We start from the raw sequence: 27,526 nt of genomic DNA, 5'->3' as shown, positions 1-27,526 counted from the left end.
TCCAAAGTCCCAATTCTCTGTGGGGGATGATTGCAAATGATTGAACTGACAAGATGAAGACAATGCTGACTGGTTTTTCAAGAAATACATCACAGCGATCCACTCCACCCAAGCTATCAGCGGTGGGCTTCTCCAGAGTGATTAAAATCCGCTTGATGGAAGTTGACTGGGATTTTCCAGTGGCTCGCAAGTTGTAGATGGGTTTTGATTGAATCCAAGGAGTTCACACCCAACCGTTGATAAGTTTGGAGAAGTTCAGGCTTAGAGATCCAGACAGTGATTTGTTGACATGAAGGGATCTGGCTATCTGAAGCAGTGATATGTAGATGTATCTTCAAATAAAGAGGAATGAGTAAATAAAATGATGTTGTTATTTTTGTCTCTTCTGAAAGTCTGGGGAACAATAGAATCCAGTGAGTACAGCTTATAAGCTCTATCATACAGGTGTCACTAGATATAAGCATAAAGTATATGTTAATAATAGTGGAAATGAAAGTGAAACATATGTGAAACTTGGTATGAGTGTAGATGGTGTAGTAAAACCTGATACAGCTATCTAGGGGGTAGAGAGGTTTTACTTGCCAGCTGACACAAGCTGTATCAACAACTGCTGAGCTTGACCTCTAAATGCAGTCTCATTGCTGAGCTTGCCCCAGCAAAAAAGCCTGGGTCTGCCCAAGACCTAACCCGCACCCAGCTCCTCATGAATAGGTTTTAGTTTGGGCAGTAGATTTGCATTCTTGTCACAACCCAACCCAACCTGGTGTTCACGTTGAGTTGGGTTTGGGCCCCATGTTTGACCCATAACTGACCAGTTGACATCCTTAGAAGACCCCAAAAACTAAAAAAAAATCAACACTGATGGGTATCGTTGAAATCACATATTCATGGAGTGTTTGGGCCCAGCACTGAAATTTCAAAAATTCATGTCTCCATTCATCCTTGAAATGAACTTCTTCAGCCCGCTTTTTCTTTCCAAATCAAAAATTTGACCCAGATTGCTCATTAAAGTAGAAAATAACACCATATAATTGAGTGGTCTGTGGTGTGTGAAATCATTGCAGGACTTCCCATGCAATCTGGGACCCCAAAGGCCGAGGGCTGAGGTGCCACTGCGGACACTCCAAATCGCCTGCACGCGTGCCCCATGACGGTCGCGTGTCAGAGTCCTCCTTTCTCACGAGTCACCACCGGACGTGGTCGGATCGATGCCGAGCAGACAACCGCGTCTTTCATCTCGACGGTCACCCAGTGTATATCCGCAGGTATGGCCAACTCTTCTCAAGGCTACGCTTGTGCCGAAAATAGTAGCAATCATATCAACAATTCCAATCGGCTCCTATGGCGTGGCTCAATAATTAATCAGGCGGGCTCGAGGCTTCACGGTAGGTTGTTCAGATTTTATGACCCACGTGTCTATGCGGTTTGCTTAAAAATCCCATCTCCCATACCAATAGGCCTTGCAATCGTCGCACATGCAATCAATCCCCAGCAGTTCTCGAAAATCAGAGACGATCCGTTTTCCGCGGATTCCGGTTCGCACAAATTAAGTGATACTTGTCTGGAGCTCGAGATGCTTCGTGGTCGCGACCTTCAAGTCGACAGGGTATCCCAGCTCACACTCGACCCAATACCACGCCACGATATTCCGTCCCGAGGTCTGCAAAGTGGTAGTCGAAAATCAAAAGTGGCCAGTTTGTTGAAGGGCAAAGATCCCGAGTCGAGTGATGCAAACCGGACAATTCCGTTTTCAGAAATCGAATGCGATCCCGAGGTCAGACTATACGTTGATCCTCGATGTAGCCAAACCCATACTTGGATCATCTCTCAGCTTGGAAAACGTGAACTCACTCCTGGTGGCTTTACTCACGATGCCCTGATTGTCACGTTGGATCACACGGTCGACGGTAAGTCTTTCTTTATTCCATATTCGGCATAATGTGCGTCATGAAAAACAACCAATTGACACTCAACATCCAGATCGAATTCCACAGCAGTTAGTCATTTTTGGACGTCGTGTGGAGGAGGTGATTGTTCAACCATCAAGCTCCAATGCCCCGGTACCTTTACAGCTGGTCATTGGCCAACGGAAGCCTCCAACTATTCAGAGAATCCCTCGTCCCGATGATCCGATGCCGCGCGGTAAGCACTCTGTCCAACCACTCATCGTGTACAATAGATCCTAACATTGGGTGAATTCATTTTAGCCATCCCATCCATGCTATTCGGCGACCCTACGAAATCTGGGACCAAGAAATCACTTGGGACTGTCCTCAGCACATCGAAACGTCAAGCTCGTCCACCAGAAGCCACAAGCTCATCATTTCTAGTCGCGCCAACCTCCGCCAAAGCCCCCGGCCCACATCTGTCCAGACCGAGCAGCTTCATCTCAAATCTCAAAAATTCACAGAAGCGGAATATCAAAGTGATCAGAAAACCGGCCAACACCCCTGGTCGACGCGCCAAAGAACACTCTGCATCTGATCAAGACTCGGATGATCAGAATTCCCGCGGAGACGCAGAATCTTTATCTCCGAGACGAATTGGAAAACGAAAGTCAACCAATGCGAGCAATAATTCGGTGAAGAAAATGAAGACAATCACCAAAACACTCAGATATGGAGACCAGCTCACAGATGTGCGTGCGTCTATCGAAGAGGGTGAATACAGCGATTACGAAGAGGATGTAAATACCGGCAATAGCTTTGAAGCCCGCAGATCACCCTCACCCTCGCCTGCGTCATACAGATGCAAAACCATGTCCCATATTCCTACCCCGGAGACATTGAACTCGCCATTTGAACTCATGAACCAGCCGGATAATCCTTCCTACGCCTTCAAGGACTCGACTAATCAAAGAGACACGTCCAATTTCAAAGCCAAGGCCCCGAAAGACCGCTCAAAATCTAGAAACGTTGAGTCGCCAAGGGACCCGCCCCCACCCGAACAAGCCTCTAAGACGAAGTCAGACACATCTGCATACTTGGCGCAGAACAAACTGGTACACCTTTCACTTTACCCCTTCTGCTCTTGTATCTCAAAGCTGAAAGAGTGTTTAATTTTTGTGTTCAGTTGATTCGAAAGTTTACATCGGAATCTTTGAGTAATCGGGGACTGCACAAGCAGCACCCCAAGTTCAAAGACTTGTATGGAGCTGTTTGTAGAGGAGTACAGTTTGCCATGGTCAGTCCCACTCCGGCCTCTCCCTTACTTATTTTCCCTAGACCTTTTTCTCACTCTTATGTGATTTGTCTTTTCTGAATGATCGGCCACTTGATGATTCAATGGATGCAGAGAGAAGCATTAGAGACCCAAGCAATCGACAAGAACTTGACTAAAACCTTCGTCGAAAGTCATTTAGCTATGTACATGATTCTCAACTCCGACAACTCTTGAACAGCGAACTTCAAGCAACACGTATTATCCCTACCATTTTCCACATCAATACCGCATTTTTCCATCTTTGTGTAATTATTTATTTACGAGGGTGATGTCACAAATCTACATAATATTGTTTTTAGTTGCTCGACAATCTGCCAAGACGTATGTATTCATGTAGTATGGTACTCCAACAAGCCTCTCCCGCCGTTAATCTCTTCTTCCAAGTCATCTCTTTTAACAGCGCAATCTTTGCTACATGCAACTACATCAATCCCGACTACAAATTTTCACACAACTGAAATAATGCTGTACACATCTAACTAAACTTCTGCGTATACACATGTCTTTCTTAATGCACGAGCGAACTGATCGAACATAACCCATGACCTTCGGATTGTAAAACGTGTTTAAATTTTCGTCACGCAGCTCCCCTTTCGCTCAAGTGTAAGAGCCATGAGGTCAGGAAAAAGCAAACATATTCACTTCAAACGCCACCATTGGCCACTGCGGTTAGTTTCTTGCACGTCTCGTAACGCGTCGTCAAAGTAAATGCTTGCCACTGTGATAAGCAATTTCCTGGAGGACAGCGAATGGAGTTCAACAGAAAATTACGAAAACGTTTTTGTCCTGCACGAGACCAGCTAAAGCAGGTATCTATTTGTAAAGACACTTAGAAACCTTGCTCAGAAAATGCCGCATTATGATCTTACCACTCTGTTCCGCCTTTGCCTCGTGGTGTGGGGTTCCTGCCAAGCTGCAGAAGGCCCAGCTTGGTATGAATTCGAGTCTGTGAATACGCAAGGCCTCATGGGTCATCAAGCCCCCAGCTTCGATGCCCTGCTTCAATCGATTCCGACACCGATTTTACGAGACTATGATAAAGCAAGGGTGAGCACGGCAGTTCAACCCACCTACCCGAACTCAAAAGAATCACCAGCAACAAACCCAGTCGGCAGAAACTTTCGGGGCTTTGGTTGGCCAGCTACGAGCGATGGCGGTGTCTCAATCCCATCAAATCCAGCCTCACAAACTTCCTCCGGTCCGTATGATTTGTTCCCGACAAATGCTCATCGAACACATCCAATCACTGCAGTTCAGTTTGAAACCTCGCAATCTCCCAGGATACCCACCGGTGATAATGGAATTACCTTGCGAGCGCAGACACAAGAAGAGCCCGCCGACAACAATTTGTCATCAAATGTTGGCATCGAAATAGCTCCATTTCTTAGAGCGACTGATGCAGGACCAAGGAATCAATGTTCCAGTCCTGAGATCGCTGATAATACAAGAGTATTGTATCCTGGGCCGGATGACATGGCCCAATTGAGCAAAAGGGTTAAAATTGAACATCCTGCAAGTTCAACTGATACTGATACCCAGAGTTCTTCAATTCAAAAATTATCAAATACGCCGTTCATAACCTTCAAAAATCACGGAAGCCACGAAATTGATTTTGGTTTGATGGTCCACAGTCCAATGAGAAGAGGTAAACGGACGTCAATCCCATCCGGCAGTGGTCCAAGCAACTACCAACACCAGATTCCTTGCTTTCGGCAGCAGGATATGATGTTCCATGGTAGACCAGCGTTCAAAATTGCGACCAGCGTCACTCTCGAGCCAGTTAAAAACCCCGTGAACAATCCCAGCGACATTCTCAGGTTAGATCTCACTGTTTTTTCAGTGGGGGAATATCCTGGACCGGAACACCAAGAAAGAGTGGAATCAATAATTTCACTCATCAAATCACTCAAAACTGAAAGTAATGAGCTTTATATTCCAGAAAACCAACTCGAATCAATTCACCGCATCTTTTCCCGCATGTTTTTGGAATTCAGGAGAAGACGATCTAGAGCAAAAAAACAGGGTCAAACCAATACAATTTCAACTGAGAAAGACCTCCAAGGGGAAAAATTCAAAGATGCCAAAGAAGACTTCAGCCCTATAGAAGAAAGTCAAAAGGCTTCAGTGGATGAGTTAATGTCAAAGAAACATCTCTGGCATAAACTTTGGAACAAAAGGGCTGGAATAAACCTTGAAGGTTTGATAAATGGCTTGCATTCTTGGCCTCAAATGCAGTTCATATTTGAGAAGGATATTACATTATTCTTCTTTTTTGTTGACATGATTGGTGTCATACTTCAAAAATCCCCCAGATTAGATTTGGATTCCTGCAAAGATATTAACTCTAAACTTCTCAAAGAAGCATTTATAATAGCTTCAAAAAGTGTTCCAATGAGAGCTTGTAATAATCAAAAACCAAATGATAGGGTCAAAACTGTAATGAGATCTTCTCACAAAGAACTATTCAAACGAATGTGGCCTTTGATTGAAAATTTGATCTCAAGCTCAGATGATCAGTATCTCAAACACATTTTCTTTCCAAATGGGATTGAACACAGATTCCATATGCAAATCAAGGTTTTCTTCTCCACATTGTTTTATTACTCAATAAAACAATTGAATGAAAGGCTAGAAAAGTACCAGTTCTTGTGCATATGATCCATAATATATTTTCCTCACAAATTCAATCAAAGAAAAGGTGCTGTGAATCCATTTGGTTACATAAATCAACATCAAAAGATTTCTTTGTACCCAAGATGAAATCACATTCAATCATCAAAAATCAACCTGTTGGATTTCTGGTCTTTTGCTCCTTGTCCAGTTCCTCTGTTAGATATTTTTCATTTTTCAAGCCTTTGAGTTTTAGTACATGCCAAGTCCAGATGATTCTGCTCTATTTTTTATATCAGACAATCTTTCAATCAAGATATGATATATTCAGAGTCACTGAAGTGTTTAGCCCCGTTTGTTAGTGTGGATTGTGCAATATTAAAAACACACTACATTTACATGAACATATAGAAAAAAATGTGGCTAATCTTTTGCTGCCCACTTCCCACCAAACTTAAACACTTCCTCTGAACAAGCCAAGACCAAATTCAACAGAGGTTGAAGATTGAGCCACCAGCAGTCCCCTGATAGGTATCCGGATATCTCACAGCAACAAAACTCAAAACCATCGCCCTCAAAGAATATGCGGAGAGTAAACATAGAAGAAGCTGTGATACTACCATCCTGATTACGACGATATCGAGGACACGAGACTAACCAATCAATATATTACTTTACATACATCAAAAGGAGATAAGAAATCTCAAATCTATAAAGGCTGTCAAAATACAACATCTCAAACTACATAAACGATTAACATTTTTTTTCTCTTTTGTTTGTTTGCTTGTTTGTGGGATGATAATAACAAAGGGGTTAGAACAGGCTTGTTTTGTTTTTTTCGATTCAGGCTGTAAATATTCAAGTGTTGATGAAAACTAAGTCTTGAATTGATTAAGAGAATAAATGATATTAGTTCTAGTTGATGTATATACCAATTTAGGAAACTGCTTTTGGCGGGAGGGGCAAAGAAGATGTTTGATGATGCGGTTCAGGTTGTATTGGATTTGGACTACTTCGGCAATTTGGATAATTGGGATTTTCGAAAGTTGGAGGCGAGGATGAGGAATAGGACGGTGTAATCCTCAAGGATGTCTTTGATTCCAAACAATAGAGCTTGGGAAAGGACGGCCTTCATGATCTGAGCCTGCATACCCTGTATGTATCAAGAAAGAAATATTTGTTAAAAATTCAAAACATGGCAATTGATTAGTACCTGTAACTGTAACTTTCTGCCTCTAGGATAGTTGATGGGCTGGTTAAATGAAATTAGGCCAAACCTGATACCATCCCGAGCAACCTTTTTCGGAGTAGACTTGTCTTAAGACATCGATCGCCCCACTGTAGCGTTCCTTTGATGGACGTTTCTTGGAAGGCGAAGATTTTGGGGTGTTTTCTGATTGAGATTCTCCATCGGCGGTTGGAGTATCGTATTTAGCCTGTAGCCTGACCTTGGCCATGATGTAAGGATAGGTGACGACGGTGGCCAAAGTTTTACTGAGAGCGCCCATCCAGAAGGCCTTTCCAGGGGTCATTTTACCCTCGGCTCCCAGGGTGAGCAGCTTTAATCGTTCGAAAGTTCCATAGGTGATCGCTGGGTTGACGGTCAAGACTAATGAAGGCTTGAGCCCTCGCCATAAGCCGGTCGGGCCATCGTCTCTGATGATCTCAGATGCGGTTTTCAGTAACGATTTTCCTCCGGTCTTCGAATTGTCTAGTTGCTGACGGGTAGCGACGACTGAGACTGGGATTGTAAAAACCTGGGCTATCGCTCCTGCCAGCGCTCCCAACGACAACTCAGTTCTGTTGACCAGCAGACCATTCGCCCGATTAGCAAGAGCCTGATCGGGTCAATGAAACCTTCAGGATACTAGCTCATCAAACTCACATAATGCCTATGTTGGGTGGTTTGGAGCCGGACGATTTGGGAAGGAACCTTGTGGTGTACGTCTTCCTGACGACCATGTACCAGTAGAAATAAGCACTAATTGAGGTAGTTGAAAACCAAAGAAACAGGTCAGTTAGATGACCGTCGTGATGAATAATTGATCGAGACTTACAACTGCATCGAAAATGTGTTGAGCATACTAGCCAAGAAGCCGCGATAGAAGCCTCCGATTCCTTGAGACTTGAGGACTTGGACGACGACCTCCAAGGCGGTCGATCGACAGGCGGCTGGCAGCCGGTTGGGAGCATTGGGACGCTTGAGTTGTGGGCTTGGAAGGCTGTCTTTCTCGGCCTCTGCTTCGTCTGTCTGAGCTTGGATCTTTGTCTTGACGGTGTCTAGTGGATAGACGACTGCGTTTGAGATGACCCCTCCAATTGCGCCCGCCAAGGCATTCCCGAACGGTGTCAGATCTTTCCCGCCCATTTCGTTGTACGTCGTTGGTGGTTGGGGATAAGATGTCGATTTCAGGCAAATGAGGGCACCGTCGAACGGCTTGGTTTCCGGTGACCGGCCTGGTGTTGTAGTTGAGCTGGCTGACTGGAGTAGAGCTGGTGATGCTCGAGGGCAGTTGGCGAGTGCAGGTGTTGACCAAACTTCAAGTGAAGCGCAGGCTTGCCAAGCAAACCACTTGCCTGCAATGGGAGTCGGCCACACTCCGCCTCTCACCATCCCTTTACTCCCACCACATCGCACCATCGATGTATCTTCAATAGGGCAGCCCACGTGCTGCTGAGCTCAAACCGTCCTAATCATGATCGGTTCGCTTATGCAGCTCAAAGCCGTAAAGAAAACACACAGCGGACTTGCCTAAACAAGGCAAACCAGCTGGAGCGTCCACGTTGACCGCTGCAACTTGGCCAGGGAATATGTTGCATTACACATGAGACAGTTTTAGCGTTTCAGCAGAGCTTGACGTTTTAGAGGCTGCTTCCCCATGCACAATTTGTTATACAGCTGATGGTAAAATTGTGCATAACTGTGCATGAGCAAACTAACCTGATTAAAAATAATGATGTAACATGCTGGCCACTAATTTGGAGAATCTCATACTTTCCAGGTATGAAACTATCTTGAGAATGCAGCCTGTCAAAGCTGATAGACGAACAACTGTGGTGGATCCCCAGCTTAAACTATGTAGTTCAACTGATGGCATGCCCCAGTACAGCTTCCAGGTGGCACCTCTCAATGCAAAATATGGGGAACTCAATGACGAGATCTGTTTTGATCTGATTACCACATGGATGTAGGCACCTTCCTCTCTGAACCACAGTGTGATGAAAATGGTTGATATCACAGATTTTGTTATCCAAGCAAATCAAGAACTTGTCGATAGAATGAAAGTCACCCTTGAAAATCGGGTTGCGGTTGTAGTCTCAAAATATTTTGAGAAAGGAAAGAAGAGAGGAGGAGAAAGAAAAAGGTTGAGTTTATGAATATGTCGTGATAATTTCTCATCATTCTTTGTTGGATCATGATCAATCCTTGTTCTATTTATATTTTCCTTGAGCCTGAATAGAAAGCATGTGGGATTTTTAAATTCCCTGTTTTTTTGGGTCGATGGTCATCAAGATACGAGCAAGTTCAATCTCGATGAAATCTCTACTTGGTCCCTAACTAAAGCCGCCACATACGATACCATCAATACATCCTAATTGGAAAAAAGTGAACATCATGTCAACAACTCTTTTGCCGCAAAGATTTTTTCAGAGGATGCAATAAGACTACTTACTGCAATGTGCGATTGGAAATCATCCTCGAATTGGGAATGGGCATCACCACCTTTGGTGGCCGATCCACTTTGAGATCGTAGCAGGCCGAGCGGTAAGGAGCCTATGGTGTCGAGTAAAAGCCTTCCAACCTGGTTATTGCCTTTGATTTCTCCCTTATTGACTTTCTGGACGTATTCGAATACTTGGTCGAGCATGTTTTTAAGCTTGGTGAGCAGATGATGGAGATGATGCATGGGGAGATCGGTTTTGAGAGGTTCCTTGAGATGAGCCATGATCTTCGATTGCTGGATTTTGAGATCGCTTTCGATGGTTTGGTTGGAAGTGGTGGCACCCAGGATCGGTTTTGTGAGAAGCTCCATCGTCGTTCGTTCGGCAGTAGGGATCGACAGCGAGCATGGGATCGGCTTGAACAGTAGATTCAACGTTTGCAGAGTCGTCAGACCGATCGGCGAGGAAACAAAAGTCTTGAAGGTCAACGTGACTGGATCGAGTGTCAAGTGGATTGCTGGTAAAGGAACTGCCTCGAGATTATAGAAGTCTTGAATCAGGGAGGAGAATGAGTTGAGTATCGGTGATGTAGCATACCTGAGAGTGCGAAAAAGAAAATTTCATTGAGTTTTTTTTTTTTTTTTTTCGTCAGATTGTAGAAAGACCAGAAGTACACACCATCCCACGACAACTTCCTTGGGGCTGACACGATGGTGCAACTCAAGCAATGTCCGATGATGATCAGAATCGACAGCAACATCTCGCCCGGTAGCAGCGTATGGAACACCAAAACTGCTGCGAACCTATGACACAACAGGAAAAAATAAAAATCAGCTGTCTGGAAAATAATAAGGTTCCACGTAAAGAGACAAAGTGGATGATCTCTTCGCCTCCAAAGTGGATTGATTATCTACCTCAACTTCCCCGGTCTCAGTATTCCTCACACCAAGTAATGTGCCAAAGACTCGGTCCTGATGGTCAGGCCGACGCAGATGGTGATCGAGTATGGCAGCCAGCGGGAGAGGCTGGACGGTGACATTGGTCACTGAGGTCGGACCCGAGTGAGGCTTCGGCAACGAGAGCGGTTGGGGGAACGAGTCGGCCATGGCTTGGGCTGGCAGGGGTGGGCTCTGCTTATTTGTGTGGGTCCAGCTCAGAGGGGGAGGGCTACCCACCGGGTGAGACCACCGGTGGGCAGGCCAGGGTCGGGAAACCCCGTTTACCACCCGATAGGCGACCCAGGGATTCGCCATGCTGCGGCACATTTCTTGACTTTTTTTTAAGTGAGTTTACGCTCTGTTGCCACTGATCACGATTACCTCGCCAGTTCCTACGTAGATTAACATTTACATACCTCTCGGTAGGATAGGAGAGCCTAGGATAGCCAGTGGGTCAGAATGGCCCTCCCAAAATTAGGGACTCATTGACAATCATATAGTTTTGACCTGAGAGACTAGAGTGTTGACCATTTTGGCGGGGTTATTTTTCTCCCTATCCAGTGTCTTCCTCAAAGAGTTTGTTTCTGGGGCTCTGAAATTTCCTCAGAGCAGTGACATTTTCTCAGAGCAGTGGCATTTCCTCAGAGCAGTGACATTTTCTCAGAGCAGTGACATTTTCTCAGAGCAGTTAGTGATGTTTGTGAGTTCTCCCAGAATTGCTTAATCATTCTTTCCCATTCAGAACTATTTCAGATCTGGAGAAATCCAGTTATCAGGAATAATGTAAAAAATACCAATTAGGCTAGATGTAAAAATACTTATGTGAACAATGGAATAAACAATGGAGAAGATTGATTCAAAGATTGAGAAGGTGTGCCTTGTGCATTTTGAGGTTCAAATAGCACTGTTCACGTAAGAAATCTATGACCATGTGAGAGATATACATCAGCATACTTTCCCAGCCAAATTGGCTGGCACAATGGGATAAACTTTATTTCAATCTTGCTGATGTTTAGCTTACGTGAACAGTGCTAATAACAATTTGGTCAAGATTTTTCTGCCTGTATTCCCAGGGCCTTGAAGGCTTTAATAAATCACTATGCTCTACTGTGTTTCTAAATTGTCTGGTTGTGAACCAGTGATGTAGGAACCTGGAAAATTGATTGATCAGAATTCCACAATACGGATACTATAACTCATAAGCTGGGCTCACTACAGCAACAACAACAAAACTGCTGCCAGGTTGTGCCAGCTCACATGCAGAGACTATGATAGAACATTTGTTTGAACTCAAATCTGACAACATTCACTTCAGTCAATCTTCAATGCACAGTGAGCCCACATGGCAGAAATCGTTATTTGGTAATACCTTGCTGCTGCAACACATCCCTTGTTGGAGTATGTAACGTTCCCACCAGCTGCTATCTGTTACTATTACTAAGTTTTTTTTTTTGACGTGGCTAGAAAACATGACAAGATTTCCAAGGTAAATATATCTCGGAATAGCCAGATACAATGGTTCTGAGAACTTGCAGTTGCCTTAGAAACTCGAATTGGAATAGGCTGTTGAAAATGACCATAAAAAGCACAATGTAGATGCCCTCAGACCAAACTTCTCTGAATGGATCGTTTCGCACCCTCTGATTGCGCTGCGGTCGGCGGGGGTAGTATGTGCTTCCAATTGTACTTCCACCGCAATTGGGCGGGACGATGTTAAATGAGCACACAGATGGGAGTCCAGAATCATCAGTTTATTTTTTGTGTCGTGAAATGATATATGACGAAGTAAAAAGAAAACCTCTATGAAAAATTAATGAGAAAAAAACATCGTTGGAGTTGGATGGCATCTTCTCCACTGGTTTTTGTGAGCATAGTGCTTACTGTTGAAAGACCGACGGTTTTGGGCTGCATACAAAAATTTTCTATCTCTATCTCATATTTCACACTAAACAGAGTAAGTATATGGGTGTAGTTGATTACGCAACACCCTTGGCATTAGCTTTGGAAACAAGTTTCGCTTTTTCAATTTGAGCAGCCGAGTTTTTAGCAAGCATCGCCTTGTAAGATTTGATATCGATATCCTAGAGGTCAAAAAGTGGGAAAGAAGCTATTAGAACGTCTGCGCGGCCAAGGATAACAATGGTTCGAACCAATGGGCCAAGTGGAAACACGAAACTTGTTTGGTAAGGTTGACGATCTTCTTGTTTTTGACCTCCCACAACTCATCAGCAACTTGTGAGATCAGTCGGAAGTCGTGGGAGACAACTACGACACCTCCTCCGAATTCTTTGATGGCCAGTGCTAGTGCATCGATCGATTCCATATCCAAGTGCTACGTTCAAATTTGTTATAAAGCAAAATGAAAACCACGTATCCATCTCCACTATTTGATGAGAGATTTGCTCACATTGGTGGGTTCATCGAGAAGGAGGATATGAGGTGTTTCCATGGCAAGCTGTGAGAATACAACTCGATTTCTCAAGCCATCTGACAATTGCCGAATGGGGCATGTCTGGTGAGCGCCCGATAGACCGAACCGCCCAAGCTGCTGTCGGTAAAACTGGATATCTTTGTCGGGGAACTGGAATTCTCGAAAGTGTAGGTCAGTTGAGAGTGCAACGCATTAGCCGGTAAAGAAGTGCAAGAAAATTGTACCTTTTCGTGATACTTGTTCTCGAAGTACTCAATAGCACATTTGTCATAGGGCAACTGGTCTGCAGAATGCTGACTGTATCGCGCAAGTTTCAATCCCGCATGCTTGCTCACTGATCCCTCACAGGACATCAGTTTGCCTTCGATTAAGTTCAAAAGCGTCGATTTACCGGTACCATTTTGACCAACGATGGCAATTCGAGAATCCATACTACACACGAGAGAGCACAGATGTGCACATGAGATGATAAGAAATCGATGTCCATGTGGAGAGGTGGATCCAAGAGCTGCAGTGTGAAGGGGAAAAAAACTTACTCAATACCGAAGGAAAGATCCTTGTATAGATAGTCTTCCTTCTTGCCACTATATGAGAATGCAACGTCGCTGAAAGCAATGATGGGAGGCGGGAGCTTCCGTACATCTTCAAAGTTGAATCGCAATTGTTTCTTTCCAAGCACAGGTTGAATTAGTCCAGCGGCTTCCATCTTATCGATGATTTTCTGCTTGGATTTAGCTTGCTTAACCAAGTTAGCATAAGTACCAGCACTGGCAATGAACTTCTTGATGTGGGCAATCTCATCCTGCTGTTTGGCATATGCTTTCATCTGATTGACTTCGTTCTCAGTCTTGGTCCGAACATAAGTGGAGTAATTACCACCGTAGTAGACGAGCTTCTTGTGGTGAGTAAGATCCATGACTAATTACGCAGAAAGCTTGAACATCAGTTGTGGGTCAAAGGAGTAGTGTTCTTGCGACTACTTACTATTTGTGCAGACGGTATCCATAAAATCAGCCGAATGTGAGGTAATGACTAGGATATGGTTGTATGTACTCAGGTAAGCTTCAAGCCACACAACAGCCTCAAGATCGAGATGGTTCGTGGGCTCATCTAGCAAGAGCAAATGAGGCTTGATAAATAAGGCTCGAGCCAAGGCAACTCTCATTCTCCAACCACCAGACATGTCTGCCGTCGGCTTCTTCATCATTGCCTGGTCGAATCCCAGACCGTGAAGAATCGCCCCCGCTTTAGCCTCGAAGGTTGACGGGTCCAATTCTTCTAATTCTTCGTACTTCAACTCGAGAGCCATCTGATCCACATCGTCAGCCACGGAAAGCTCCTCGATTTCTCTTTCCAAACGCGCTACTTTCTCTTTGGCCGAATTGACGATAAATTCTGTCGCAGTCACCTGTGCAGGTTCTGCTTCACCTTGGACCAGGTAGATCTAAGAATAGTTTGCGTGAGAAAATTGGACTTCAAACGTTTAAGAACAGCTTGAATACTCATCATGAGCTCACATCGATATGGGCAGGAATTTCAACATCTCGGTCGGCCAACGATTCCAAAAATGTGGTCTTACCACAACCATTCTCTCCCAGTAGACCATACCTAGTCAAAGAAAAAGAAAATCCATTTGGGCTGATCAGAAATTAAAATGGTAAGTTGGGGATCGAGTAGCGCACCTTTGTCCATAGTTGAGTGAAATCTCAGCATTTTCGATCAACAGTCGGCCGTGGTAATTGAGAGTATAACTAGAAATCTGGATATCTCGACTCTGAACATCAGACGTCAAGACACCACTACCAGATCGATCGGTTGCAGCCTTGAGCTTAGCCATCGAAGTAGTCATGTCGTCGGTAGACGTGGCAGTGGACTGAGCGGTCCCAGGAGTCCCGAGAGTCGATGGAGCGGTCGAGCTGGTAGCTGATGACTCGCCTTTGGAAGCATTTTTGGCAGCCTATCAGGGAGATGGTTTGGTCAAAGGACCAGGTGGGTCAGGGTAAACATTGGTCAATTACTGTTATTGCCTGGGTCCGTGACAGATAAAATGGAGGGGGACGATGAGAACACAAACCTTCTCGGCAAGGCGCTTCTGTTTGGAGGCTGATGGGGGCATACTTAGAAAGATGGACAATTAAGCAAGGGTAATCGAAACTGTGGTGAGGATATGTGGGTTGGAGTTGTAGATTCTTGCAGGGATTGTCGACCGTAGAGCGGAGACGGCCAAGGTGACGGTCCAAAGCCCGACCGGGAAAGCCGAAACCCCCCGAGTGACTGGCGGGGTCCACAAGCCACCCACTCTCATGCAACATGGACAGCTGCGGAATATCGGGGTGCGCAGCGAGCCCTGCTAAAACCCCATGGTGAAACGGGGTGACACTGAAACCCTGCCAGTTCCACCTGTTTTGCTGCCCGCCCAAACTCTCCAAGAATTTCATATCTACATAATATTTACATACTACTTATGTCAAACAGTATGTAAGCTAACTTAACACCAGTCCCCCCTGCACTAGGGATGCAAGAAAAGTTTCTGGAGACCATTTTTAGATGTCCTTGATTGTAAAATGGTTTCTGGGAACGTTTCACCTCTTTTCAACTGGTTTTGGGCCCTTTCTCGCAAAGCGTTTTTGAATATGATTCAAAAAACCTATGGCAACTGCACTACCAATGTTGTCTGCAATTAAGTTCAAAAAGTTTTGAAGTGGTTTTCAAAACAACTTCAAAATGTTAGATTGCAGCCGTGGTGTACTGGGAGGCTTGCTGTGGCTGACCGCAAAGCCACCCCTCTTGCAGGGAGGGACTTGCATGTTTCTGAAAATTTAAGTGGTAGCAAGAAGCTTCTAGCTTAATAAAGCCTCTCGGGCGGGGGGTCCGGGGGACCCCGCCTGGAGGGCTCTCCACAGGAGAGGCTTATGAGTTATGTCTTGGTTTAAGCAGGAGCAGAAAGGATCTGCTACACTAAAAATCCCAACCAATGTAGAAAAACTGAATACACAGAGTTGTAGGTTCTGTTCTTACAAGGAATTTGAGCCACTTATCTATCTTGTAGCCAGAAAAACAACTCCTGGAGTCCCAAACAAGTGTAGCATCATTTGGAAGACTTGTGCATTTTTGATCTTTTGAAAAGGTCAACAGATTGGGATAGAATAAATCTGAGTAGACAAAATTGTAGAGAAAGAAAAGTAGCATAGGGTACAGATTGGGCATATTGGTGGAGAGGCTGGGGGAGGAGCTGTAAAAATTTTAAAAACCTCTCAGCCAAATGAACTTTCTGCTCCCGCGTAAAATTTGGGATAATGCGGAAGTCCCTCCCTACAGGAGGGGCGGCTTCTCCGCCAGCCACAGCGCTCCCACCAGGGGACTTCTGCTAAGTTAGAAGAAGCTTGTTTGGCTGAGAATTTTTTGATTTTTTATAGCTCCTCCCCTTAGGAGTCCCCTAGCCTCTCTGCGCAACTATCCCAGGTGTACCTTATGCTAAATCACTGTCCCTACAATTTTCTCTACTCATATTTTCTCTATCCAAATTTTTTGACCTTCAATGTTTTTTCAAAAATTGAAGTGTTCCAAATGGTTTGTGACTCTGGCAATCATTTTTTCAGCTACAAGACAAGTGAGTGGCTCAAAAATCTTTCCAAGGACAGAGCCTACGATTCCTTCTAATCATTTTTCTTTTATCATTTTTGGCTAGTTGTTTAGCAGATACTTCCTGCTCTTGCTTGAAGTGAGAGATAACTTATAAGCCTCTCCTGCAGAGTGCACTCCACCTGGGGCCCCTGGGGCCTGGACCTCTGTTCAAGTGGTGTTGTTCAGCTACATATGAAAGGGTCTCAGGCTGCCACCCGTGGCCAGAGGGCAAAATGTGATCATCTTTTATGTTTAAACAACAAGGATTAAGGCTTCTCCAAGCTTAACAAGGGGGTTCAAAATTGAATTTTACAAAACTTTGGAGGTCAATTTACATAAGGCCTTTATGAACACAATTTTGAATTTGGGCAAGCTGTCCAGGATGTGGTTTTGCTCATCAATCCGTGTGCACTTGGGGTACAAATTTTTGAACAAATGTTCATAAACAGATGAAAATGTGTCCTACAGTTTTACAAATTTCAATTGTGAACCCCCCTAGTTAGCCTGGTTCACTTTAGAACTTTAACACTATTTTTGACCCATTTATCAGTAAACTTTTCCAGCTTTTTTAATCTGGTCAGATTCTTCAAAATTCACTGGTTCTGAGTTTTGATTTTTTTTATTCAAAATGTACTGATAGAATTTGATAAAAATGGTTTTAAATTTGCCAAAATCAACCAGGGTCCAGGCTATTAAGATGGTTTACATCTGAGAGTTTAGCAACCCTGCCAATCAATTGTGTTGCAATTTTGAGTGTGCCACTCCAGCCAATTTTTTTACGTAGGAATGCTGATGATTTATCAGCACAGTTGCTAAAAAGGCAGATGTGAGCAGTCCTATTGCCTTTGGTTCTGCAAAGTCTGTGCTATGGCTCATAACATTTCAATTGTATGTCTAGGCTACGAGACTATATTTTACAGGTGGTTGAGATGTGATTGAGAACAGATAAGAAGGTTGTGGAACTCAGAGGGAATATTTCACAGGGCACTACAACTGTCACCAACTGAGAGCTTGCACACAGGAGTATAACCAGTAAACTTGGAAATAAGCAGTCTAATCTAATCAGGAAGGAAATTCAATTCTACATGATTATTATTAAGTCAGAAAAGAGCATGACCCAGAATAAAAGACAGAAAAGTGTGAGTCCTTAGAAGGCTTCAGCCAAGATTTAAAACAATTTGAATGAGGCAGAAGGCAGAATCACAACAATCCCCATTATGTATAGCAACTACAAACATTTAACAAGGCCTAAATTGTTTTTTTTTTGAAAGAAAATGAAAAAATGAACTGTAAATATTTTGTGGATTGCTAGAATAAAGGGTAAGATGTACATAAATATTTAGGGGCTGTACCATGGGCTTCAATTTGGAAAAATTCTTACTTTTGTTGCCCTCTACAGAAAAAGTGAAAACTAGAGGAGGGTCCAATTGTTGAAATTCTTCATATTTGGGCTCAGGACTAAATTTTTTCCAAGGTCAGTTTTATTTCTAAGAAATTTTGAGAGAAACAAATTTGAAAAATTTCAATTTTCATGCCCTATGGTACAGGCCCTTACAAGATGAGTGGGCACCTGCGGCCACCATTTTTCATGGTGTGCCAAAAATCATCACTTGCCAATCAATTTTCCCCGTTCCGCAAGGATGTTGATTGGGGTTTTGGGACTGCGCAGTGCGCACAAGCTCTTCATCACTTCTGGGGCCCAAACAATCAGATAGCAGTGAGATTAACTAAGCCTCTCCAAGGAGGCGCAAAGCATCTCTGAAGGAGAGGCTTAGGACTAAAGTCATATTCTTTGCCTGAGGCTGACAGGCTTTTGCGCAGAAAATCAAACATTTTTTATTTACCTCTCTATTGCCTCTCTCTCTCAACTCCCAATTCAAAGCCCCATATACCTGGGTATAGCCCTCAATCTGAGCTGTCTTGTACATGTTTTTTCAAATAAAACCATCAAAAACTGGCTGCTCAGTGGCCATTCTCCTGGGGGCTATTCCTGAGCAATGCAAAGAAGCCATTGGATCATCCAGAGGTTGAGGTCGGACACGCTCTGATGGTTTTTTGAGTATTGCATCAATATTGGCAGGTCTCTCAAGTGGATAGGTAAGGAGTCCCATAGGGTTTGATGCATGAAATCTAACCTTAATTTCATGTGTTTAGGCCAGACTGGCTATCTGGTCTACATCAGGCCGGATAGGCTCTCAGGTGGAATTTTTACATTTTTTTTTTCAGGGGAAGGCAGTAGGTATTGTTATGGACCACTGAGATTATGTAGAAATAAAAGCTGATTCTAATGGTTTGGGAGGCTGTAAAGAAATCCAATGGGTAGAGGGTGATATGGGGGTTAGAAGGGATTTTTCAACATTTGGCTGGGCAGCCTCAAGCCAAATGTTTGACATTAGGCACAAGTCCTAACTTAACTAAGACCCTCTCTTTGTGGAGGGGGGACACCTTCCCGCAGGAACCCTCTGAAGGAGGGAATTATACACTATGTGCCAGTGCTTGCCCTACTCTTTTTTGTTTTTTTGCTGTTTTCCATTCTATTGCTTGTACCTCCTCAGTCGTGAGGAATAGCATGAAGGTTCCACTGAGCCAAATGACCCCTTCCTTCTCCTGCATCTTGTAGAATATGTGGCATTATTTTTGGACCTTCTTGCCATTTTTTACTGTCATAATAAGACTTTCAAAGTGATCAGGTTTGATGGCACCACTCCCTGTACTCTGACTGGTAGCTTTACATCCCGTAAGCAGCCTGCGGATGTATTGCCCATGGAAAACAAGCAAAAAGCCCAATGTTGAAGTGAGTGGGACACTTGATTTTTGGCATGCTTGTAGAGGAGAAGCAGGTGGTCATGGGACACTGAACAATAAAAAAACAGGTTGAGTGGATCAAATTTGATAGTGTTTCTAAAATAATGCCCTGCCAATTGCCAAATGCCAAATACCAAAAAGAGTAGGGCAGGTAGGGTACGGCGCAAGTCCCTCCTTCGGAGGCTCGCTTCGCGAGGGGCGCTCCGTGCCAGCCAGGCTGCACCAGGCCCTCCGAAGAGGGTCTTGTGTTAAGTTAGGCACAAGTCCCGCTCCGCAAGCGCCTGGGTGGGAGGGACTTGTGGATAGAACATCAGCCGGACATGCCTCATCCCTCAAAATCAAGCCGTATCACGCCTTCAAAGCAGACGCGCAAGACGAGCTCAAACTTCGGTCAAGCGTCTCCATCTCATGACAAACACGAGACAGATTCACTGGAGTCGGTCAAGCGCGAATTGATCCATGCAATCGAAACCTTTTCGAAGTTTCGTCAGGAATGGGACGATCTGGTGTTGAATAAAAGCTTGAACCTCATCATCAAGATTATGGAACTGGAAGCAGAAATTCGGTCAGCATGACTTACTTCTCGGCAGCATCGGCCCAAAAAGAAGAATATGCCATCCCTTCTAAACGGTGCCCTGCGATTTGTTTCCAGTAGAAATAACAAATCACTTTCTTTTGGAAAATACGATTCTGGAGCTGAATCAATCTTTCCCGTTTTGCGAAAATCAGATCTACAGTTGAGAACTCTTGTTTTTTACAAAAATGTGCCGAAGACCAGGTGGTACTAGAAGATGGGTACGCTTGGAAGCAGTTCTGTAAAATGAATGGGCATTGTTCCGAATTGGAAGCTCGGTTGGGTGATATGGTACGTCGCACACAATTGAGACGATCTATTCATCACCTTGTTGATTAAGATTTCATCCTGTATGCCCTCTCGTGAACTCAAGACGAAACTGGAGTCAAAAATTCAAAAGGCTAATGATCATTTCGAGGAACTCGTTCAAAAGAGTTGCGCTTCGCACGGCATGAAAACAATTTTTGATACCCCGGTGGGATTAACCTGGCCCTTGCCTCGATTTTGTAAAGTTAACTTCCCAAATTCAGAAGCGCTTCCACTCGCATCTAGCTTACCGCCATTATTGCCCCACAGGTGATCACTTCATCAGTCTATCGAGCCACTACATCCATTCACTCCAATTCCATCATTCCCTATGTGATGTGATCGTCTCCCAGGACACCTCAGCGTCCGAGAAACAAGCTGCAGTCAGCTACTGGGCTTGCCAGCCACTAATGTATGATAAAAATGACTTGAAAGACCTGTTGGAGGTCGAATTTCCGAATGCCTTCAATGGCCCCAACTCAACACCACGAAAACCGACACAAACTAAACGTTAGCAAGCAATCTAGACCCGATCAACATCGTAATCATGTTGCAGTCTCTCTGGCTGTTTGCTGTATTTGTTGACAACCCTCAAAATATATACGTCGGCGCGTTGAACATCTTGAATCTAAATTTTGCCGTTATTTGTGGCTGATAGCTCATGAGATATTGCATTCTTCTAGCAAGTCACAGAAGTAGAAACTTGATGAGAGACAAAACACAAAGCTGAATGGTTAGACTCATCCAATTTTGATACCCATAAACTTTCACTTTAATGGAGTCCCATGTCTTTTCTTCTTTCTCCGAGTCATGCTACAATACTTTTCTTTGTTTGTAACAAAATGCTTAGAAATGACATGACTTTTAATTTCCCTTCTAAGTTACACTGTGAAATAGATTGCTGATTTGAAAATTTATCAGGAGTGGTATCAAACATTTCTTTTATTTTCTTACTTCTTTTTTCTTTCTTCGGTAATTCTATTGCATCTCTCCCTTTATTTTAAAGGCAACAACTTCAACTTTCCTCAACAATTTACACTGCAAGAAAAACTTGTGCAACTGCAGGCAGTTGACATGCAAGAGCTGCACATCTTCTCAACAGCTTACAAGAAACCCATGGCTTATGTTTGTGTCAAGTGTACTAACCACTGTACTAACAGGACATACTTTTGGGTCTCAGTAAGCAACATCTAGACAAAATCCAGTGTGTGAATGCTGCATCAAGTGCAGTCACTGCACATGAAAATGGTGTAGGACCTCTTGGGCCAAAATCACTTGCAAGGCATAAGTCCTTCCTGGCGGGAGGCTTTGAAGCCTCCCTTGGGGGGGGGGGGGGGGGGGCTTTGTCAAGCAAGTCACACAAAGTGGTTAAGAAGAACAAGGCAGGAAGGTCTGCTCTTTTTTTGCGTTTTTCAAGATTACAGAAATCGAAAACAAAGAGGTTTAGGAAACAAGACAAAAAGGATGATAATCAGGAAATCTACTAGAGTGAGCAAAAAGGGAACCAACCCCTCAAATTTATCGTTGGATGGGGCCGTAGATTGGGTTCTTCTTCTCGTGAATAGGCACTTGTCCACTTGGAGTACCTGGAATTTCTTTTTTGAATTGCTAAATGAAAACAAGGGGAAGAACGAAAAAGGTATATTAAGTCTCTGGTTTCCCATAATCCGACAATCTTCGACACAGGTTGACCGAGGTGTGGAGGATAGATGGGATTTCAAAGGGGGGGAATAAGTAGCGAGCTGGGAAGGCTCACCAGTTTTTGAAACAAACAGGCGTTCAAATCTTTTTCCGGTTTTCGGCAAAACTCAAACCCCTATAAGAGACACGAATCTCTCAGCCAGTGGTAGTCATTGGACATGGCCAAAGAGACGGGGGGTATCATGGGAGCACTGATATACCCACATGATTATTCCGGTCGAGGCATTTCCAATGCGACGTAAATTCGTCCAGACAGGCCGCTTTGATTTTGGTGATACTAGGAGAGATGACAGTCGGAGAGGAAATGATTAGAGGGTACGCGGAGAGAAGGGACTGAGAAGAGGGAGAACTGACGCCTCTTGAGCACATCGGGTCACCCGACGGCCCTCTTTCAAACAGTGTTCGGGGTTTTGATCTTCGGCCTTACAGAGCATAAAGTCCTCTGAGTTCGGGGGAAAGAGCCGTCAATGATCCGGGTGCCGAGTGGATGTCTGGGGGAGGCTGGCAAGAGACTGATCGATTACCTGAGTACGGCTTGCAGAAAGTTCCGATGTAAAACGAGGCGCTCTTGAGTGGTGCCGAGCTGACACCCAGCTCGTCCACCTTGGGAACTTCGTTGGGCATCGGCGTCGGATCGACAAATGGCTTTTGGGTGTTTCCATAGTCTGTTTATGTATCCTCGATCCCATTGCAGACAAAGACAGACGATGATATGGCGGACGGGCATCGATCAGATGGGGCGGGGGAGGAAAGGCAACGGTCTATCAGTCGGGATAATTTTGAAAGGGCACGAGAAGCGAATCAAGCAGAACATCATACGCGGTGGCCTGTAGGTCGTCATGATGTGATCGAGCACCCGGGTGGTCTGTGATGAGTTCGGAAGCCGTCGTGAAGGGTTAGTAGTCGATATGAGTAGATGGTGTTGCGGTGTTGCTTACATAGATGAGCTGGTTCTAGTCTGTCCAACTCGATGACGATGATGATGGAGGGAGAGAACTCTGGCTGATGGCCGTCATTCCGTTACATCTCGGGTGACTCTGGGTCCACCCCCGGTCTGCCCGACCGACCGGCGACGACGCCCGGGCCACTCCTCTCATGCGAATGTTCCAAGTTTGGTGTCCATCGGGAGACTGCCAGCTGCATGGATGGTGGGACAGGCAGTTCATATCCCTGGCTTCTGGCTTGATGATGAGGCTGAAGGACACGCTGTGACGGCTGCGTCGTCTGGGGACAGGGAAACCCACGAAGGACTCGACATAGCAAATTGCGTTTTGCATTTTCCAGTTGATACCGACCACAGACCAACGCTGCCATCGATCGCCTCTCGTGCATCATGGTCAGTGAGAAGCTTCTCTCAATCACCACACTCTACGATGACTGATGTCCCCCGCCCTCTTTGGCTCTGCGTCCTACCCTCCAGCCGCCTTCGCTTCCACCCAAGCTCACCACGGTCCTGCTCAAGTTCGACAAAAGTCTGTATAACCATTATCACACGACAACCTCACCGAAGACACAGACTGATGTTCCGAAAATCATTGCGACAGCTACGGTCCTCTTACCCGTGACGAAGAAGACGCGGATATCCGATCTGAAGACAGGCTTTCTGGCAGCCTTGAGCGGCACGAAGACGGCTCCGCTGAATGCGGCGCTCGAGGACACGGCCTCCTTCCAGATCTTTCGCCTATCGAGTTCCCTGAAGGATCATGGCTCGGCTGGCGCGAACAGTAGCTCGCTGGATTCGTGGGATGCGCTGTCGGACGAGCATGCGACCATGTCCGATCTGTCTGTCGAAGAGGCTGAGACTCTCGGAATCGGTTTCAAAAATCCAAAAGGTCCGTCCTCCTCAGCCCTCGTTCTACCCTTACACCCCTCCGCAAGAATCTCATGCTCACCCACCCATTCTGGTTTTTCAATCCTATCATTTTCTCTTTTTCGTTGGAGGGGATCCAATCTTAGGCTCTTACGATCCACCAGTGATTGAAATTTGGAGAGAACAAGAAGCTGATTAAAAGGTCCAGTCAAACAGAGGATCGCACTATCAGACATTTATCAGAATGTAGTTCTACATCCTCCAAATTTGCGAAGGTTCCCAACTGACCCCGTTTGTATATATCTCAATCCGCTGCCTAATTTGGCAATGTATGTTACCACGGTTTACACATCAATCTTTTTGGTTCATTGACATCGGACAAGAGGAAACTTATATTTTTGAGCATGTCTAAAGCCAGGTTTTTGGTAAGAGATCAATCAATCACCGGTCTTTAGACTTTAATCAGCTCCCGTATCCATTCATCCATCTTGGCGCACATGTCACTGAACAATTCTTTGCTACATCAATTGCAATTGAACTCCTCACCACAAAAGAAGATTACAAAAAACTCTCTTACACATAGAAACCAAGAAGATTCTAAGAAAAAAACGAAGAAAGAACCCAAACGATGGCGTATGACCCATATAAAGCCTTCCTTCACACAGCGATTTAAACAAAGGGGACAGGGGGGTGATATTGGGGATGAAGAAAAACAAAGAGGGGGGATGGAGGCTAATACGAACAATAAACGAAAGGAGCAAGAAGAAGGGGAAAAAGGGGAAAAGAACGAGAAAAGTATGAGTGATTATGGGAATCATGAGGGGTGAATTCCTAATCCGGATGGTGTAGGTAATGGTCGAGATTCAGTAGGTATGGCGGACGGGTCAAGTCCGGATTGTTGAGGCAAGTCGGAGTCAACAGTATTGGTTTTCTGAGAGAGAGGGGGGATAAAGGTGTCCGCTTCGTTCTGAAAAACAGGGTCGACAATATGACCATCCTGTAAAGGAAGAGGTTCGACTGATTCGTGACTCTTTCCACTGGAGCCAGGCCCTAGATGGCTACAATCCTGCTCGGAACGAGACCTGATGCGAGCAGGTTTGGGCGAAGGATGGCTATAGGGTTTCGAAGACGAAGAAGGACGGGGGGAAGAGTGTAGAAGGTCGAATTTCTTGGCGACCATGCGGACATTCTGTTGACCAACCTTGCCTGAGATCTCGCGTTTCCTGACGAGATGTTTAGGTTTGGAAGGGCTCGAGGAAGGTTTCTTGGAATGGGGACTAGTGGTTGTTGTAGAAGCAGATCGATTGCTGGTGGAGGTAGAACTGGGAGGAAAGCGAGAGGCTAGTCGTCCGGTAGATCGGTTCAGAGAGGGAAGACGGTCGGTAGATGTCAGTGAGCGGACACTATCCAGAGCTTGCTCTCGGATGTGTTGGTGCTGGGGTTGCGAGAGATCTGAGAGATCGATTGCTCCATGATGGGCGATCTTCAGCGACTTTGAGAGTGGAAGGGGTTCATCTGGATTATGCAACCGTCGCTTAACCGTAGGAGCTGGTGCTTTGCTGGGCGAGAGCGTTGGGTCTGGTCTGGGGAGAGCGGCATTTGGAGGGAGCTGCCAGGACACGTTGTCTTCAACAGCGTCACAGGTATCTTTGGCGGCTGGTGGACCGGAGGGATTGATAGGTTCCTGGGTTATCTGAGCGGTGGAAGCTGAAGTGACAGTAGGGCCTCGGATAGGCGCTTTCTTGGTTTTCGAAGTACTCGCTTTCTCAGGTCGTTTGGTGGAGGAAATACGGATGGCCTTCTTCGCTTTGCGAAGGGCGAGTGCCTCGAGCTCGTCATTCGTGTTGCGGGTGCGTTTCTGACGGCCTACTTTGACTGGAGGACCATAGATTGAGTCTGCCGGGGCCGGGCTGGGATCATGAGCAGAGATCAGACTATCATCATGGATGATGATTGAATTGATCTCATCCTCTTGGTCGTGCACCGGTTTGACGTCTGGGTGATGAGGTGAATGGGTTTTGGGTTGTTGCATGTTGATCTTCGCCGAGAGTCGCAAAGGTTGGTTTTCAATTGAAGTGGCGAAGCTCGTGCCACTTCGACCCGAACCCTGTGCGGATCTGAAGGGATATACAGCCCGGTTGGTGGAAACCGATCGCGTGCTGAATAATCCAGGGTCTCCCAAGAAAGGCTGGGGTCTGCTGTTCGATACAGCCCGCTTGTATCCGGCAGAGAGCTTCCGACTCAGGATCGGTTTCCTCTCCGGTACGAGTAAGTATGTTGAGTTAGCAGACGTGGATGAAACCGTGTTCGACACAGCTCGGTCGGACGGCAGTGTCTGCTGGGGTTTTAAATGTTGAAAACGGGACGAATATGGGTTCAAAACGGGTAATCTACTCGGAGGGACTGTAGCGTTGGTGGTTGAAAGCAGCGATTTGTTGAACTGACGAGCCTGTTCAGATCCGGGATCAAGAATCAACATGTTTCGTTCATCTGATGTAATTTTTCTTTGAAGGGATTGGTAACAATACCTTCCAGCGCTCCCACTTCAAGTGAAGAGTCTTTGGTCCACAGGTTATGAGGTACATGATGAGTTGCAAGGCTTCATGGGTTGTACCAAGTGTTAAATCGAATGATTGCTCATAAGGTGCCGCCATTCGTTGGATCGTATGCCTGAATACTGTGTCGGCAGCCTACGAATCCAAGTTAGCAAAGAGTCAGGCGCCGGTTTCTGATGAAGATCTGAGTTTGATTTCATTGTCCTGACATACCGAGGGCCCCATGATAATTAACCAGACCAGAAAGGCGAAGTTGAATTCATCATACCACGGGATGGCCCAGGCTATCCAATCTAGAAATCGTTTCGAGTGCGTCCAGACGACCTTTGTGTGTGAATGGTACATCGGTCAACCGGGTTGAATGTGTCATCGAGAGGAAGGCTCGGGCTCGAGGAAGGCTGCTTACCCAAACCAAACAGACTTTCGTCATCTCCTTTATCCTCGTCCTGCGTGTCTTTTGAGCCGCGCTGAGAGGGTCGCATGAGGGGGCTGTCTGCACTGCACTTGCGTTCGTTTCCCGGTTGAGGACTGGCCGAGGGATCTTCCGGCGGTGCTTGGGTACCTTGAGGGCCTTGAATGCGTTCCACAGGGTGACCGAGTAGAACAGCAGCTTGGCCAATGCGATCGGGATCACGAATCCCATCCTAGCTGGCTATCGAGATCGTCGGATGTGGTTTGTGTGCGATGTGCTGCTGGCGGAAGTTGCATGTAGAGAATTTTGTGAAACGGAGAGAACCTGACACACTTCAGCCATCAAACACCCCTTTGAGCTCCACAATAACGGTAATCGAGCAAGAGGAAAACCACTGAGCAGGCTCAGCCCACTGAATCTGCCAATGAGTTCGTAACTTCTGGGGCTGGGGCCCGAGCAGAACACAAATTCCATACAATTATTGAACAGCTTAAAATGGGCTCCAAAGTTTTACAAATTTGAATTGTGAACAATGGCCAAATGCTTGAGTTCTTTCTTGATCCCATAAAATAATGTGGGTGTTTCAACAGGTGCAGTGAACCCACATCTGGGAACCTAGACCTAGACCCAAAAATTCTAGATTTTTGCCTGGAAATCTAGCTTTTGGGGCTCTAGATCATTTCTAGGAGGCCTTCAGATCTTAGTCAAGCCAGCTGCACCGGGCCAAGACTGTGATGTGGCCCCCACTGGCCCAGGCCCTAAAATGGGAGAGGATTCCAAGGGTCCAGCTTCCAGCCTTATAATTGCATCCCCCAATGGCTGTAGCCATCCCAGATTCAATACAGCATGTGCCATGGGGAGGTATAAAATTTGAA

General features: G+C 45.4%; 9 protein-coding genes across 9 annotated transcripts; 4 read left to right on the top strand and 5 right to left on the bottom strand.

Moving 5' to 3' along the window:
• Positions 1-1,147: 1,147 nt before the first annotated feature.
• PtA15_5A182 (uncharacterized protein) lies at positions 1,148-3,396 on the top strand (the record flags this gene model as incomplete). The annotated part of the gene is made up of 6 exons (XM_053168915.1): positions 1,148-1,385; positions 1,458-1,907; positions 1,981-2,142; positions 2,208-3,001; positions 3,073-3,183; positions 3,295-3,396. The coding sequence occupies 6 exons, from the start codon at positions 1,148-1,150 to the stop codon at positions 3,394-3,396; spliced, it is 1,857 nt and encodes a 618-aa protein (XP_053020164.1).
• Positions 3,397-4,071: 675 nt separating this feature from the next.
• Positions 4,072-5,231, top strand: PtA15_5A181 (uncharacterized protein; the record flags this gene model as incomplete). Its single annotated transcript, XM_053168914.1, has 2 exons — positions 4,072-5,039; positions 5,162-5,231. 2 exons carry the CDS (start codon positions 4,072-4,074, stop codon positions 5,229-5,231), a joined length of 1,038 nt encoding a protein of 345 aa, XP_053020163.1.
• A 1,610-nt stretch (positions 5,232-6,841) lies between these two features.
• Positions 6,842-8,200, bottom strand: PtA15_5A180 (uncharacterized protein; the record flags this gene model as incomplete). Its single annotated transcript, XM_053168913.1, has 4 exons — positions 6,842-6,985; positions 7,110-7,632; positions 7,718-7,813; positions 7,890-8,200. 4 exons carry the CDS (start codon positions 8,198-8,200, stop codon positions 6,842-6,844), a joined length of 1,074 nt encoding a protein of 357 aa, XP_053020162.1.
• A 1,141-nt stretch (positions 8,201-9,341) lies between these two features.
• On the bottom strand, positions 9,342-10,601 carry PtA15_5A179 (uncharacterized protein; the record flags this gene model as incomplete). Its single annotated transcript, XM_053168911.1, has 4 exons — positions 9,342-9,425; positions 9,507-10,092; positions 10,174-10,298; positions 10,410-10,601. 4 exons carry the CDS (start codon positions 10,599-10,601, stop codon positions 9,342-9,344), a joined length of 987 nt encoding a protein of 328 aa, XP_053020161.1.
• A 1,808-nt stretch (positions 10,602-12,409) lies between these two features.
• PtA15_5A178 (uncharacterized protein) lies at positions 12,410-14,980 on the bottom strand (the record flags this gene model as incomplete). The annotated part of the gene is made up of 9 exons (XM_053168910.1): positions 12,410-12,514; positions 12,610-12,765; positions 12,841-13,014; positions 13,089-13,296; positions 13,401-13,782; positions 13,849-14,308; positions 14,382-14,472; positions 14,547-14,821; positions 14,939-14,980. 9 exons carry the CDS (start codon positions 14,978-14,980, stop codon positions 12,410-12,412), a joined length of 1,893 nt encoding a protein of 630 aa, XP_053020160.1.
• A 4,633-nt stretch (positions 14,981-19,613) lies between these two features.
• On the top strand, positions 19,614-20,688 carry PtA15_5A177 (uncharacterized protein; the record flags this gene model as incomplete). Its single annotated transcript, XM_053168909.1, has 4 exons — positions 19,614-19,858; positions 20,023-20,158; positions 20,241-20,373; positions 20,444-20,688. 4 exons carry the CDS (start codon positions 19,614-19,616, stop codon positions 20,686-20,688), a joined length of 759 nt encoding a protein of 252 aa, XP_053020159.1.
• A 1,003-nt stretch (positions 20,689-21,691) lies between these two features.
• PtA15_5A176 (uncharacterized protein) lies at positions 21,692-22,498 on the bottom strand (the record flags this gene model as incomplete). The annotated part of the gene is made up of 5 exons (XM_053168908.1): positions 21,692-21,781; positions 21,930-21,989; positions 22,079-22,151; positions 22,229-22,316; positions 22,399-22,498. The coding sequence occupies 5 exons, from the start codon at positions 22,496-22,498 to the stop codon at positions 21,692-21,694; spliced, it is 411 nt and encodes a 136-aa protein (XP_053020158.1).
• Positions 22,499-23,019: 521 nt separating this feature from the next.
• On the top strand, positions 23,020-23,883 carry PtA15_5A175 (uncharacterized protein; the record flags this gene model as incomplete). Its single annotated transcript, XM_053168907.1, has 4 exons — positions 23,020-23,214; positions 23,295-23,346; positions 23,419-23,706; positions 23,816-23,883. 4 exons carry the CDS (start codon positions 23,020-23,022, stop codon positions 23,881-23,883), a joined length of 603 nt encoding a protein of 200 aa, XP_053020157.1.
• Positions 23,884-24,498: 615 nt separating this feature from the next.
• PtA15_5A174 (uncharacterized protein) lies at positions 24,499-26,882 on the bottom strand (the record flags this gene model as incomplete). The annotated part of the gene is made up of 4 exons (XM_053168906.1): positions 24,499-26,133; positions 26,213-26,374; positions 26,453-26,563; positions 26,646-26,882. The coding sequence occupies 4 exons, from the start codon at positions 26,880-26,882 to the stop codon at positions 24,499-24,501; spliced, it is 2,145 nt and encodes a 714-aa protein (XP_053020156.1).
• Positions 26,883-27,526: the final 644 nt, after the last annotated feature.

This window comes from Puccinia triticina, chromosome 5A, assembly GCF_026914185.1.
Source record: "Puccinia triticina chromosome 5A, complete sequence".
Lineage (NCBI taxonomy): Eukaryota > Fungi > Basidiomycota > Pucciniomycetes > Pucciniales > Pucciniaceae > Puccinia > Puccinia triticina.
Note: the sequence above shows the minus strand (reverse complement) of the source record. Positions and strands in the feature narration are given on the sequence as shown.